The sequence below is a fragment of the Hypomesus nipponensis genome, chromosome 18, assembly GCF_054491055.1.
Source record: "Hypomesus nipponensis isolate SF chromosome 18, ASM5449105v1, whole genome shotgun sequence".
NCBI classification, from domain to species: domain Eukaryota; kingdom Metazoa; phylum Chordata; class Actinopteri; order Osmeriformes; family Osmeridae; genus Hypomesus; species Hypomesus nipponensis.
This window is the reverse complement of record NC_140378.1, coordinates 5,064,141-5,077,418: the sequence shown is the minus strand read 5'-3', so window position 1 is coordinate 5,077,418 and position 13,278 is coordinate 5,064,141. Positions and strand designations below refer to the sequence as shown.

The window sequence follows — 13,278 nt, the reverse complement described above, 5'->3', positions numbered from 1 at the left end:
AGTAGCAAAAAGTAACTCTTATGCTTTAACAGGCAGCAGTGATTAGTTAATCAGAACCTCTGTGTGTGTCAGGTGTTTCACTTGTCATGATACCTCACCCTTTACATCAAATAACAATTAAAACAGTAAAGTACAAGTAAAAATGCTTCAGGACAGAAACAAATAATGAATGATTTGGTGCTGACACCATTTAACCCTACTGCACCCCCACACTTACTGTACATATGAACACGTCTCAAACTCTGTTCCTGACATCCATGAGCTCTGATATTGCAATAATGTGTTGTTATACATTTTATTGAACTGTTCTCTGACATGTGTTTGTAATACAGTTTTGTATGCATTCCTGCCAATCATCGCCAACGTGTTATGGGCTAAACTGAGCTGAAACGAGAGTAACACTTGAGGCAGGAGAGAGGGAGCTCAGATCACACATCATGTCATATAACATATTACAGTATCAGGCTAAACTTCACCCTCATTAACAAACGGCAAGATGTATCTCCAACTTGGCAGCTACATGTGTTGGATATGTTTTGTGTAACTAGTCATTGTGTTCATAGAGGACAGGTGTGGTATGATGCGTCTGGTCAACAGACCCTGTGTGCTATATTGTCTACACAGCTCACTGAGCTGAGAGGGGTTAAAAGGGTTTCTGGCGCAGCTAACAGTTTGAGAAAATGAATTGGTGTACCGTCAATATGCTCTGCTAACCCTTCCTGTTAACATTTCATATGGGTCTACATTTTGCCTAAGAACACTCGATTAAGAAAACAAGATTAAGGATGTGGTGATGCCTGGGAAAGTATTTAAAAACCAAGTTTTTTTTTTTTTTACTCAGAGCTTTACTCTGGACTTCTTTGCTCTCAGTGGGTTTAATAAATCTGTATCACTGATCATCTTGACCCTGATGTGTTTCTGACCTATCTGGAAACAACCACAACACACTGATACATGTCAATTTAGGAATTTATTCAAAATTGAATTTGTCTGTCATTGGAATAGGTTCACATCCAAGTCCAGGCTGTTACTCGAGTTGTCCAGGAGTGGTTCAGGAGGGGTCTCCAACAAGACTCACTGAAACAGTAAGTGTACCAGAATCACACACACCCCACACCCCACACACACCACATCACAACACACACACACACACACACACTAACTTGGGGGAATGCAGGTGTAGGTAATATCCAGGTATTTGTAGGTTCCATAACAGGGATCAGTGAACACAGAGTTGGAGGCATCCAGAGAACAACTTGTCGTTCCATCGCACCTGGGAAGGTGGAAAGGAGCTAAATTAATGTGCGAGAGAGCGAGTCCATGTGTGTGAGTGTGTACACATGCATCTTACATAATAGCCACCATCTGGAAGGTTGTGGAAAGGATGCAGTCGGTCTTGGTAATCCAATTGCCTGAATGATCAGAGATGCAGGTCACTCTGTCGGTGCGCCCATAGTTTGCAGTGATCACGTTGATCAGAGAACTCCCTGGAAACAGGAAGAAAATACTTCTGCTTTCTTACCATCAATATTATTGTTGATTGAGTGTATGCAGTGTGGAACTATAACAGTATAGCAGGGTAACAGCATTCAGTGCAACAACATACCACAGTTTAGGGTAGCCTGCTGACCTTCACAGATCACTGTCCTCACTGAAACAGTACAAATAGATGTCAGTGACACACACACACCACACACACCACACACCACACACCACACACCACACACCACACACCACACACACAATACTAACTTGGGGGAATGCAGGTGTAGGCAACATCCAGGTATTTGTAGGTTCCATAACAGGGATCAGAGAACACAGAGCTGGAGGCATCCAGAGAACAACTTAACTTTGCATTGCATCTGGGAAGGTGGAAGGAGCAAAATAAGTGTGTGCGAGAGAGAGCACATGTCTGTGTGTGCGTGTATGTCTTACATGCTCGCCACCAAAAGGGAGGTTGTGGGGTTGATGCAGTCTGTCTTGTTAATCTGATTGGCTGGACGACCAGAGATGCAGGTCACACTGTCTGTGCGTCCATAGTTCGCACTGACCACGTTGATCAGAGAACTCTCTGGAAACAGTATGTAGTAGTGTACATTATGTAGTAGTAATGTAACTTTTGAATGCAATGAAAAACGTTATGGCAGGACAACAGTAAAACTAACAGTGTAACAACGTACCACAGTTCAGGGTGGCCTGCTGACCTTCACAGATGTCTGCGGTCACTGAAAATGTACAAATAATTGTCAATCGTTTACATATTTACAAACATATCGGACAATCAGGTTCTTCTTAGATTTACCTGCTCTTGTAGACATACAACATGCCAGCACTGAAAGACAGAAAGACCAATCACTATCTGGCAGTTGGTCAATTATGGACTGTTAATATTTCTAGAGCATCATATACAGTTGGACTTGGTCCCAGTTCCATTTGCAACATCTACAACTCATTCTGGATATTTGTGGAAAGACGAGATACTCACCCACACCCCTTCACAGTTCATTAACAATACACTGTAGTGATGCAAGGCTAGGTGTCACCCGGCACCTACCGCTCATATGCTAACATCTGGAGTTGCTGGACAGTCTACTTGATGAGTCTCCCACCTCATTGTGTAACTTACTGTAGCATTGCTAGTCATATGTTGATAAGGGTCAAGATGGGGTCTGATTGGTTGTTCTACGGATAATGGTTTGGTATAAAAGGGAATTATGAAGCGTTGTTCTGTGGATTTTGTGGATCTTCTCAGGACTTCAGCTCTGGCTTCTCCTACTCCTTTCCTCACTTCTTGTTTTCTCAGATTTACAATAATCATGATCGAGTAGGTAAGTATTTAAACCTTCATTTTGTAACATTTGCCTTGTAATTCTTTTGGAATGTTATTGAATACCCATTAAACCTTTGACCATTTTTGCTCTGATTTAACCCATAGCCAAATGGTATGGCATTATTTGTCAAATATTAATACAATGTTCAGTTTACTAGTCTTTAAAACCGTGGGGGAAGAGTTTTGGTTGATGTTCATTATTTAACCCCCTAGAAACATAAATACAATAAAATACACATATTTCATTCCCATTGCCTGCATTGGGTGTATATGTAACACTGGGTGTTATGCACAAATCACTCAAAGATTAATATCTTAAGTTACCTTACAGTGAATCCAGTCACAAACCATAATCTAATTCTACATCAAACTCATGTAAATATAAACTAATCCTTCAGTTCTCCAAGGAGCTGCCCAGAGAGACCAGATACTTACAGATCAGAGCACCCAGCGTGACACGAGGACTCATGGTGTTTCTAGATATAAATAACAACCTCACCTCAGACAACTTGTATCAATAGAGACTAAGATTCCCACTCATGAACAAATAGCAAGTCAAATCCCCCACTTGGCAGCAGCATGTGTTGGATATGTAGGGGTGTAACTAGTCATTGTATTTGCAGGGGGGTAAGGTGGTGTTTTATTTCAACCCTAATCCAAAACACCAGATTTTAATAATTAGCTGGTTGACCAGCTGAACCATGTTTGTTCTAATTGTGGTAGATGAATCACCAATGTTTGAAAAACACAGGATAATTAAGGATGTGGTGATGCCTGGGACAAGCATTTGAAAATATTGCTGGGTTAGGGTGGCCACTTTCAATACTGAAAAATAAGGGACGCCTGGCGCAGCGGGGGCCACACCCCTCGGGGCCACGATGACCACAGGCCCGGTGACGTGCCGGTGGTGGTAAATCACAACTTAAAACATGTTTTCATTAAAATATTAAGATTTATACATGGACATTATGTAAGGGATAATGCCCAATGAAGTATACAATATCACCTGACGATGCGGAGATTCAGATTTGCATCAACAACTCTTGAGAGCAACATTTTGAAGGATTTCTAGATTTTCGCGACCACCAAAAGACTAAAAAGAACAAAACCAAAGCGATATTCCCCACAAACAGTACTGTCTGTCTTGAACTTGGTTGTTAAGGTTAGGGCTGGAGGCCCCCCAAAAGTTTCATTAGCCCCCCCAGATAAAAAAAAAAAAAAACTTTCAACATTCTTTCTTTTTTCTTTTCATTTCTCTTCCTAAAACCCACTCGAGGACACTATTTAAAAGCATATTTTCACAAATGTATGCCCCCAGACCCCCCTACTTTTGCTGGGTCACAAGAAAAATAGGTTTTATCTAGGGGCTTAGCCCCCCCAAAAGTGGGAACCTAGATTCGCTCCTGATCTTGACCCTGGTGTGTTTGACTGACCTGTCTGGAAACTAACAACCACAACACACACTACATGTAACAACCACAACACACACTACATGTCACAACCACAACACACACTACATGTAACAACCACAACACACACTACATGTAACAACCACAACACACACTACATGTAACAACCACAACACACACTCATACATATAAATTGATGAATGTTTTCAATGTTTTGTTGTTTGAATGATTGACTGTGTGACTGTCACACTTCTAGCCCAGACCAAAGGTCCAGGTCACCGGAGGAGTTACTACCTCTCATACACCTGCACTACATTCCCCTAATGAGCAGTTTCACTCCCTCCCCAAACACTGGGCTATGGGTTTAAACTTTAAATACCTTCCCAGCACGTCCTTGCCAAGGCTGGTTTGGTTTTTCTAACTCTTGGGCCGAGTTTCCCAGACATCAATTTTCCTAGACTAGTCACCTAGACTCAGAGCTGATCCTTCCTTTAGGCGACATAGGCAGCCGCTTAGGACGGTATGAAGAGGGGGGCGGCATTTTCCGAAGTGCATCCATTAATTAACCCTCCCGCACTACCAGCAAAGGGCGACGTCATATGTCTGTGTTGTGGGTGGGGGGGGGAGGTGCTGGTGATAAATCTAGCTTAAGTTGCCAAATGTGCTAGGACCGGTACTGCCTAGACTAACCAATCACCTAGTCCTAAAGTAAGGAATGGGAATAAAGGAAGTATGGAAAATCTCCATTGAAAAGGTTTTCAGTCTATGACAAGTCTTAATCTGGAAAAAAGGCAGTGTTTATTTGATGTGGACACCAGTCAGTGTACTCTGGTAAGTACTGCAAATACAGTCACTGTTCTTACTGTGACTGTATTTGCACATGTATTTGATGTATTCTGTCAGTATTTTCTAAAGTTGATGTAATATTACGTTTGTAAATCAATAAATGAGTAGCAAAAAGTAAATATGTTATGCTACAACACGTAGCAAGGATCAGTTCATCAGAACCTCTGTGTCATGACACCTCACCCTTTTAATGTGAAAAAAAGCGTCTGCTAAATGAATACATGTAAATATGCAACATCAAATACGAATTAAAACGGTAAAGTACAAGTACAGATGCTTTGGTACAATAACAAATAATGAATCATTTGGTGCACCGTTTGACCCTACTGCACCCCCACACTTACTGTACATATGAACACGGTCACAAACTCTGTTCCTGACATCCATGAGCTCAGATATTGCAATAATGTGTTGAAATACATTTTATTGAACTGTTCTGACATATGTGTGTTTAATACAGCTTAGTATGCATGCATGCCAATCATCACTAACAGTAGTTTTATGGGCTAAACTGAGGTGAAGGGAGAAACATGAGGCTGACACTAAAGTGGGAGCTCAGATCATGCATCATGTCATATCATAACATATTACAGTATCAAATAATCTATCAATGTATTCTGAGGCAATTCAAAGCATGATGGCATTTCCTATAATTCTGTGAACGCAAGCTGATCAAATGTATGTTCATGATGTGATGATTTTCAGCAGTTTGTTCTCATGTTCTCCCTAGAGGTGGGAGAAAGAGCGAGCGACAGAGAAAGAGGGAGGCGAGGGGCAGCAAAAAGATGGAGGCGGTTGGTCCTCTCTCTGTGGCATGTCATTGAGACAGAGCCTCAAACAGATCTGTCCCCTCACTTCCCTACCGTCACACAAAGTAAGATTCTGTCTTGACTGCTGTGTGGACACGTCTGTGTGGACGGCCCTCTCTCCACCGTCTGCTGTACGAGTCTCTACTGAGCGTGTGCAAGTGCGCCGGCACCCTGTCCATAGCCGAAGCCCTTGGGGCCAAAGTTCTTGGCATAACACCCTGAAAACACAAACAAGAGGAGGTGAGGTAACAACAAAAAATATATATTTTTTGTGTTTTTTTTAAGAACTTGTGTTTCCAGACTGTGAGCCTAATGCCTATCTTGCCAATTACAATGATGTCATTGTAGCCATTGTATGTATGCACGTGTGTGTGTGTGTGACCTTTGCAGTAGATTTCTCCATCCTTGTCAGCCAAAGTGGTAGACTCCAGGCCTTTCCCACACTTGGCACAGCGGAAACAGCTTTTATGCCAGGCCTGGAGATGAACGGAGACATGACAGCTCATCCAGGACATGCATGCGTTGTTCACACCAACTCACGCTAACCCAAGCCATAAACACTGACACCCCATTTCCACTTTCCCGCCATTTTGTACGAGCGCAAATACGGCATGTCTGTGTGTTCACTTACGTTCCCTGCCCCCACCACCTTCTCAGCAGCATAGACAGCCTTGCTGCAGCGAGGACACACGTCAGACCCTCCAAACCTCTGAGCCAATCTCGAGGGGTTTGGGTTGTTGGTGGGTTGGTGAGGGGCTGGTCTAGGAGGGAACAACAGAGAGAGACAGAGTTACTATTGATACAAGGCTGTAACCTAGGTTACTGTCATCAGAAGGGTGTCACACTTACTCAGTGTGGGTGATGCCCAGCGACTCCCCCTTATCCATGGACAAGGTCCCAGCTCCCTGGCCATAGCCGTAGCCTTTCGGACCATACTTTTTGCCATAGCAGGCCTTGCAGTAAATCTCATCCATGTGAACCGCCACTGTAGTACTGTCCAGGTTCTTCCGGCACACCACTGTTTAAACACACAGAGACACATTCATGCACACATTGTATTCATCTGAATTTGAGGCGTTATCATATACATTACCCTATACATTATCATACCACTCGTATCTCATTTGACTACATAAGGAGTGAATCGGCATACAGTATCTCATCGATCACACAAATATGTGCAAGTTCCATTCCACGAGGCCTCAGCAAACAACCCCCTCTCTCTGGGGAGTACATTCCTGACATTCTGACTGAACAGAATGGAACACCAAACCACACACTCTGATAGTTGCTTTTGGTTGCTTTTTATTTATAGCCATCCTACAATGTATGTAATAAAGAATGATCCTAATGTGTGGAGTATTTATCCAGAGGGGAGGATGGTCATGTAGGTAAAGAGAAGGACGATCAGATATCATAGTTTTGGGAAAGTGTTCCTGAGGTTTAGACAACAACATGGGCATAACGTATGGGTTTATCAGTTGGTTTCACTGTCACTAACCCTGGTGGACAGGCCGTGGTGACCATAGGAGAGGAGGTGTTTACTCACGGCACAGGAAGCAGGATCTGTGGAAGCTCCGCCCCTCACATTGTACTTCTTCAGCAAAGTACACAGTCTTCTGGCAGCAGCCACACTGGTTGCCTCCACCCAATGGCATCCTGCCTGCACACACGCAAACACAAGGAAAGGCAATGGTTACAAGGATGAGAGAGGAAAACGTAGTTAATGGTGGAAAGCGTTACACAAGTGGGGTTGTGGATATTGAAAAACAATATAAACTGAACAGTAGGTTTTTACTCTTTGGAGGATAAGGCTACCTAGATGGTCTTATTTTGGCATGTCGTAGATGTGTCTGAGTAGTCTGACATAGGTACTCCAAGCTGTAACCCCTTGTAGACTCATATGTTTGTAGGTGTGACAATACAGGAAACTGTTTCCTAGGGAATGTTTTACCACAGAAGGTTTTGTGTGTCTCAAGAGTGACTCAAGTGTTTTCAAAGCAAAAAGGCGAATGTTTCATTTGCGGCTTCCTGCGGGTCACTGACATGTTTCCTGTGTATTTCCAGTCACACCCTCTGAAATCCCACTTTAAATGAGCAGTAAAGAGCATGCAAACAAACACACTAACACACTCACATTATGGACCCACACAAAAAGCTTCAAACAGATATTAACATTGTTAAATCAACACTTCCACAGACAAGTGTTTGGGCTGTGTTAAGTCTGATCCGCTATGAAATGTGTCTGCAATCTGCATGAGTCATAACTGTTGGTAGCAGACATGCTGGCAAATGTTTTACTTGGTGTTCGGCCAGACTGACCTAAAGTGGTGAAGGAGTGAAGTTACTAGAATAACGATCAGTCTACCTTGCTTGCCATCTTTCACAAATTCTATAACATTCCTGCATAGTGTTTTAATATGCCAGGACCGAAAACCTAATCATTCCATATTAATATGGATCTTCAATGGCCTTGCTTTTCTTTCATGTAGCCATGGGGGTAACTTAAACTAAAAAAGTGCAAGTTTATCTTATTCTGTGTAACGTAGAACAACTAGCCAGAGTGACTGCAGGTATTGAATGTCATTTATAGTATCCCAGTTGATGTGTGTGTTCTACTTTCGATCAAACACTTGGAACAATCTTATTTCCTATTCCAGCCCAAGAAGCTGAACTGTCTGCTCATAGGTTCCAGACTTTTGGCAAATGAGACGGAGGTAGAGGAGCAGAACAAGGAACTGAACCTCACCAAGACTGAACTGCAACTTCAGAAAACCAGAGTTGACGAACTGGAGAAAATTAGAAACTTAAAAGTTCAGTGACATGACCATTAAAAAAAGTGTTTGGTTAGGCACAGGAACTGGACAGTGGTTCTTTATTAATCTATTACACATTATGCATGTTAAAAATATAGACCCTCTCAAACTTACATATATCACAAATATAAGTTGACTTTAAATGGCTGTATGCATAATACTACAATATAATTGCAAACAACAAAAATGTTTCCGACTATAAGTCCCACTTTTTTCCCCTTATTTTCTGGTCCTGCGACATATAGTCGGATGTGACTTATATATCAAAATATATTTAAATTAACATGTTTTTAAATGTTAATAGCCCACTGACTGACATGAACCAACAAGTTCAAAGGATTCAGTGAGGTGGAATGAGACTGCGGGAGGTTGGTGAATAGCTTACCGTTAACTTGCTTGTTGGACTCGCTAGCTTGTTATGCTAATTTAACCTATTCAGCCTCCAAGGTATGCTATTAATGCCGTGGTTCTCAAACCTGTCCTGAAGTATCACCTGTCCTGCCATGTTTTAGATGTTTCCCTGCTCCAACACACCTGATTCAAATGAATGTGTCGTTAGGGAAACGTCTAAAACATGCAGGACAGGTGGTAGCCTATGGACAGGTTTGAGCACCACTGCTTTATGCTATTGTGTGTAGTTGAATAACTTTTAATGTGTCACATTAACATACCGGACAACTATTCAGCCTGTTGTTCTGTGTGCTATTGTGTAGTTGAATGACTTGCCTTTCCAGATGAAATGTCTGTTCTTGGTCTTGGATTTTGTGAAATATATTTCGAAATAAATGCGAAATAGTCCAGTGCGATGTATATATGTTTTTTCCTCTTCATGACTTTTTTTTAATGCGATTTATACTCCGGATACGGTATAATGTGAGTGTCTTCACCCCAGAGCCAGACCGAAGGTGGCCGCCTCAATCGGTCTGACAACAGGAAATATTGGACCCTTCAGGTCTGACACCAGTCTCATCTATACTCATGTCCTCACTAACGTCAGTAGTGCAGAACCCAGGTACAGGCACGCACAACCATGACCCACACACAGCCAGCCAGATTCAGTCCTGTTTATTGAACGCCATGGGCAGTTCTAATCTCTCAGTGCTCTGTTGCAGGGGTCTTCACCTGACCAGATGCTCACCAGTCACCAGACTCACTGCCTAGGATGACCATGAATCTATCGTATTTCCATTTGAACGGCAAAAGGGTGATGTACACTTATGAAACAAATAATGATGGGTTTGAAATGTGCATTTCCAATGCCTTAGTGTTAGAGCTGCCTCCAGGGTATGTGGTCTACATGAATCTTCCCTCTGGGTTTGGGGACGTACAGTGACTCTAATAAACATAGCACCTTCAATGGTTTCTTGCCCTTCCCCTATGTGATAGGAACCACCACATACGCTGGTGTCATTTGGGATTTGAGTGAAAGTCCCCAGTTCCATCTTTAAAAAACCTGAGCACTGCATTAGTTTTGTTTCCTAAACCGTAAACTGTTCGGTAAACACACAATTCCCAGATTTAGAGAGAGAAGGAAAGAGAGAGGTAAACAGAGACAGTTACAGACAGGGTGTGAACAGGAGCAGCAGACAGACATAAGGAGAGTTGAAAGCCGGGGGCTGGATGTGAAAATCGTCACAACAGTTATGTATGCTACATACCTGTCACTGTTTTCGTTCCGGGGTTGGTTTTGGAATCTGCACTCCTGCAGGATCCTCTGAGTCGCTGTCCGGTCAGATGCTCTTTGGTCAGAACTTCCTGGTTGAGTGACCCTCCTGGTACTGGGCTGCTGTGGGGTAAACAGGATCGTTGTGTTGATGTGTGCAGTCTGAACACACACGAGAAGCGGGGAGCTGGCTGGCTGGCTGTGCCTTGCTGCTCTACAGTCCCAGATGTGAAAAAGGGAGGGGCTTTGATGGGTGTAACCAGAGAGGTTAGAGAGCTGGCTCAGGGCGTGTGTGTGTATGTGTGTATGTCTGTCTGAGAGAGAGAGAAAGCATTTAGGGAATGTGATGTGACCTGAGTATAAATATAATAGGCCAGCACAATACAACCCTGCTAGCTAGATGAAACGTTTACATTTCATGTCTTCCAATTCCTCCCCTCCCTCCCTCCCTCCCTCCCCTCCCTCCCTCCCTCCCTCCCTCCCTCCCTCCCTCCCTCCCTCCCTCCCTCCCTCCCTCCCTCCCTCCCTCCCTCCCTCCCTCCCTCCCTCCCTCCCTCCCTCCCTCCCTCCCTCCCTCCCTTCCTCCCTCCCTCCCTCCCTCCCTTCTTGTCCAGACTGGCAGTCTAAGAATGGAATGCTCACCAGAAGCAAACTGTGCCTCAAATAGTCTACAGCAATCTCTTCCTCTCGTCTCATCCTCATCTGTGCTGAAAACAAAAGACGGAGACATAAGATACGTACCCATGCGGTTTGTACAGATCCGTGCAAAATGCAGGTGGTTAAAAAAGCAGTGAGGAGAGCGAAACCTTTCTACACACAGGTGAGATCCAGCTTTAGCAATCTGCAGGATCACCAAGCTAAGGGTGTGTGGTCGGTTGAGAGTGAAAGCAGAGGTTTGGTGAGGAAGTTGGCCCATACTTCCTTGTTTTTGTTCTCATGCGCATGTTGCTTGAAGCCTGAGCAGTTGAGGCGAGGTAACAAGCCTGTATCTCGCATGACAACAGCAGAACTGATACTACGCAAGTGATCAGGTCACAAGCAGGGCTATGAGCAGAGGTGGACAAAGTACCCAACTCCATTACTTGAATCCAAACATAGATACTCCTGGCAAATACTTGTCACGTTATTCAGTTACATTTCGTGATGAATAGCCATCTTTATTCACCGTAGCCACAATCACCAGTGCCAAGTTCAAATTTAACTGTTCAAAATATGCAGAAAGCACGTTGAACTTGACTGACAGCGAAAGAGAGTCGTTTTAGCTTTGTGTTTTCTCTTTAAAAGGACACAGGGTATGGTCTACCACATTTTAAAGAAGACAAATAATATGTTGACTTCAAAAGGTATGTTCCAAAATAATGAGTTATGGAAACCTAGATAGAAAGTAATTTCCTTTCCAAAATATTTATACTCAAGTAAAGCAGATACTTTACGAACTCACTTAATACAGCACTAAAATAGATGTAGTACACTAATGTTCACCCCTGCTTGTGAGCTACCCAAAACAATGGCCCTATCATCAAGTACAGTTATTGAATACTTGTCATTCCCCCTCTCATTTTCTCTCTCTGTTAAAAGACTAATATGACTCCATCTTAGAGATGAGTCTATACAGTGAATCATTACAACCTTCTGTGACCTTTAGCTTCTTGCCTCGTAAATGAATGTGAAGGTCAACAGATCGTTCTTGCAGATGAGAGCTAACACGTCTGCATGGGGCACCACAGAGCCGAGGCCTGCACCGCCAATATGCATGTAAGAGTCTGTCAGACTGCCACTCAGGACAAAAGTGACCAATGCCTCACAGGTATAACACAACGTTTTACATTTTACTCTACAAAAATGAGAACTACTGATATCCAGCACATTTCTTGCAGAACTCTGGAGAACACGTGGTTCTCATGTGTATGAGTCTTGGTACGAGGGAAGCCTGCACCCTGCTGTTGACAGGAGGCCCTTGCAGTGTGGACATGGTGTGGTCAGCAGGGAGGGAGTTTGTATCTCTTAAAAAAAAACGTGCAAACTAATGCATTTCATAAAACAGATGACAGTAGATTGAAGCATAAAGCTGTAAAAAAAAATAAGAATCCACCTGCCGTGTGTATGATCTGTGTGACTAGAATAACCAGAGGCTAGAACAAAGAGAGACCCAAACACATTCACGACACAAGAATGGAAACCTCAAGACTCGCCACCTTCAAAATATGGGCGGTTTTTGTAAACGTGTGTATGAGTGTGCTGGATGAGAGTGGCTACCGTGGTGAGAGGATGCAGGATTTGTGGTGTTCGAGTCTAGTAGGCCACTTGAATTTAGTCCCAAGGGCCACTCCAGGCACAGTCGTCATAGTGTACATATTCACTGTTCTTCACAAGCCAACTAAGAAGGAGGGACATTTCTACGCTGTAAAACAATGTCACCAGTTATCAGTGTTGTAGTCAAGACCACCTAAAACAAGACCAAGTCATGACCAAGACCAGAGTGTATCGACACCAAGACAATACCAAGACTTTGAGGGGTCCAGACCAAGTCAAGACCAAGACCAAGGCAGGGCGAGACCGAGTCAAAACCAGACCACTCAAAATACACAAGCAGTAGGGTTTGACTAGGTAAAAAGTTTGGATCTGTAACTGTGTATTTGAACAAAATGTGCACTCTTAAAGAAGTTGTAATGCCCAGTACACCCAGGTTCCCCTCACTAAAGAGACTAGTACGAAATTTATAGATTTTAGAAATATACAAAATATCATAAAACTCAGTAGCAGTAGATTGGGTGAAGTTAATTTAACTATTCCAGGAAACAGTGACAATCCCACATCTAGGACACAAACACAATTTATTGTCCAAATAAATGTATATTTTATCCAGAAGCAACTTCCAAGAGAGAGCTTTACAAAAGAGCATAGG

General features: G+C 43.0%; 2 protein-coding genes across 5 annotated transcripts; both read right to left on the bottom strand.

Moving 5' to 3' along the window:
* Window positions 1–957: 957 nt before the first annotated feature.
* LOC146251650 (L-rhamnose-binding lectin CSL2-like) lies at window positions 958–3,429 on the bottom strand. Of its 3 annotated transcripts, none has more exons than XM_084681221.1 (9): window positions 3,266–3,429; window positions 2,303–2,332; window positions 2,181–2,225; window positions 1,936–2,071; window positions 1,753–1,862; window positions 1,607–1,651; window positions 1,352–1,487; window positions 1,164–1,273; window positions 958–1,077 (listed from the first exon to the last, which is right to left on the bottom strand). In XM_084681221.1, the coding sequence occupies exons 1-9, from the start codon at window positions 3,297–3,299 to the stop codon at window positions 1,052–1,054; spliced, it is 672 nt and encodes a 223-aa protein (XP_084537347.1). In that variant the 5' UTR covers window positions 3,300–3,429; the 3' UTR covers window positions 958–1,051. The 3 variants fall into 3 exon arrangements, with proteins under 3 accessions (XP_084537347.1, XP_084537348.1, XP_084537349.1); XM_084681222.1 differs by having other exon boundaries at window positions 1,753–1,823; XM_084681223.1 differs by having other exon boundaries at window positions 3,330–3,405.
* Window positions 3,430–5,252: 1,823 nt separating this feature from the next.
* On the bottom strand, window positions 5,253–11,248 carry LOC146251649 (cysteine and glycine-rich protein 1-like). Of its 2 annotated transcripts, XM_084680983.1 has the most exons (7): window positions 11,115–11,248; window positions 10,369–10,496; window positions 7,444–7,557; window positions 6,744–6,912; window positions 6,526–6,655; window positions 6,277–6,370; window positions 5,253–6,112 (listed from the first exon to the last, which is right to left on the bottom strand). In XM_084680983.1, the coding sequence occupies exons 3-7, from the start codon at window positions 7,550–7,552 to the stop codon at window positions 6,036–6,038; spliced, it is 579 nt and encodes a 192-aa protein (XP_084537109.1). In that variant the 5' UTR covers window positions 7,553–7,557; window positions 10,369–10,496; window positions 11,115–11,248; the 3' UTR covers window positions 5,253–6,035. The 2 variants fall into 2 exon arrangements, with proteins under 2 accessions (XP_084537109.1, XP_084537110.1); XM_084680984.1 differs by lacking the exon at window positions 11,115–11,248 and having other exon boundaries at window positions 10,369–10,603.
* Between the last annotated feature and the right edge of the window lie 2,030 nt (window positions 11,249–13,278).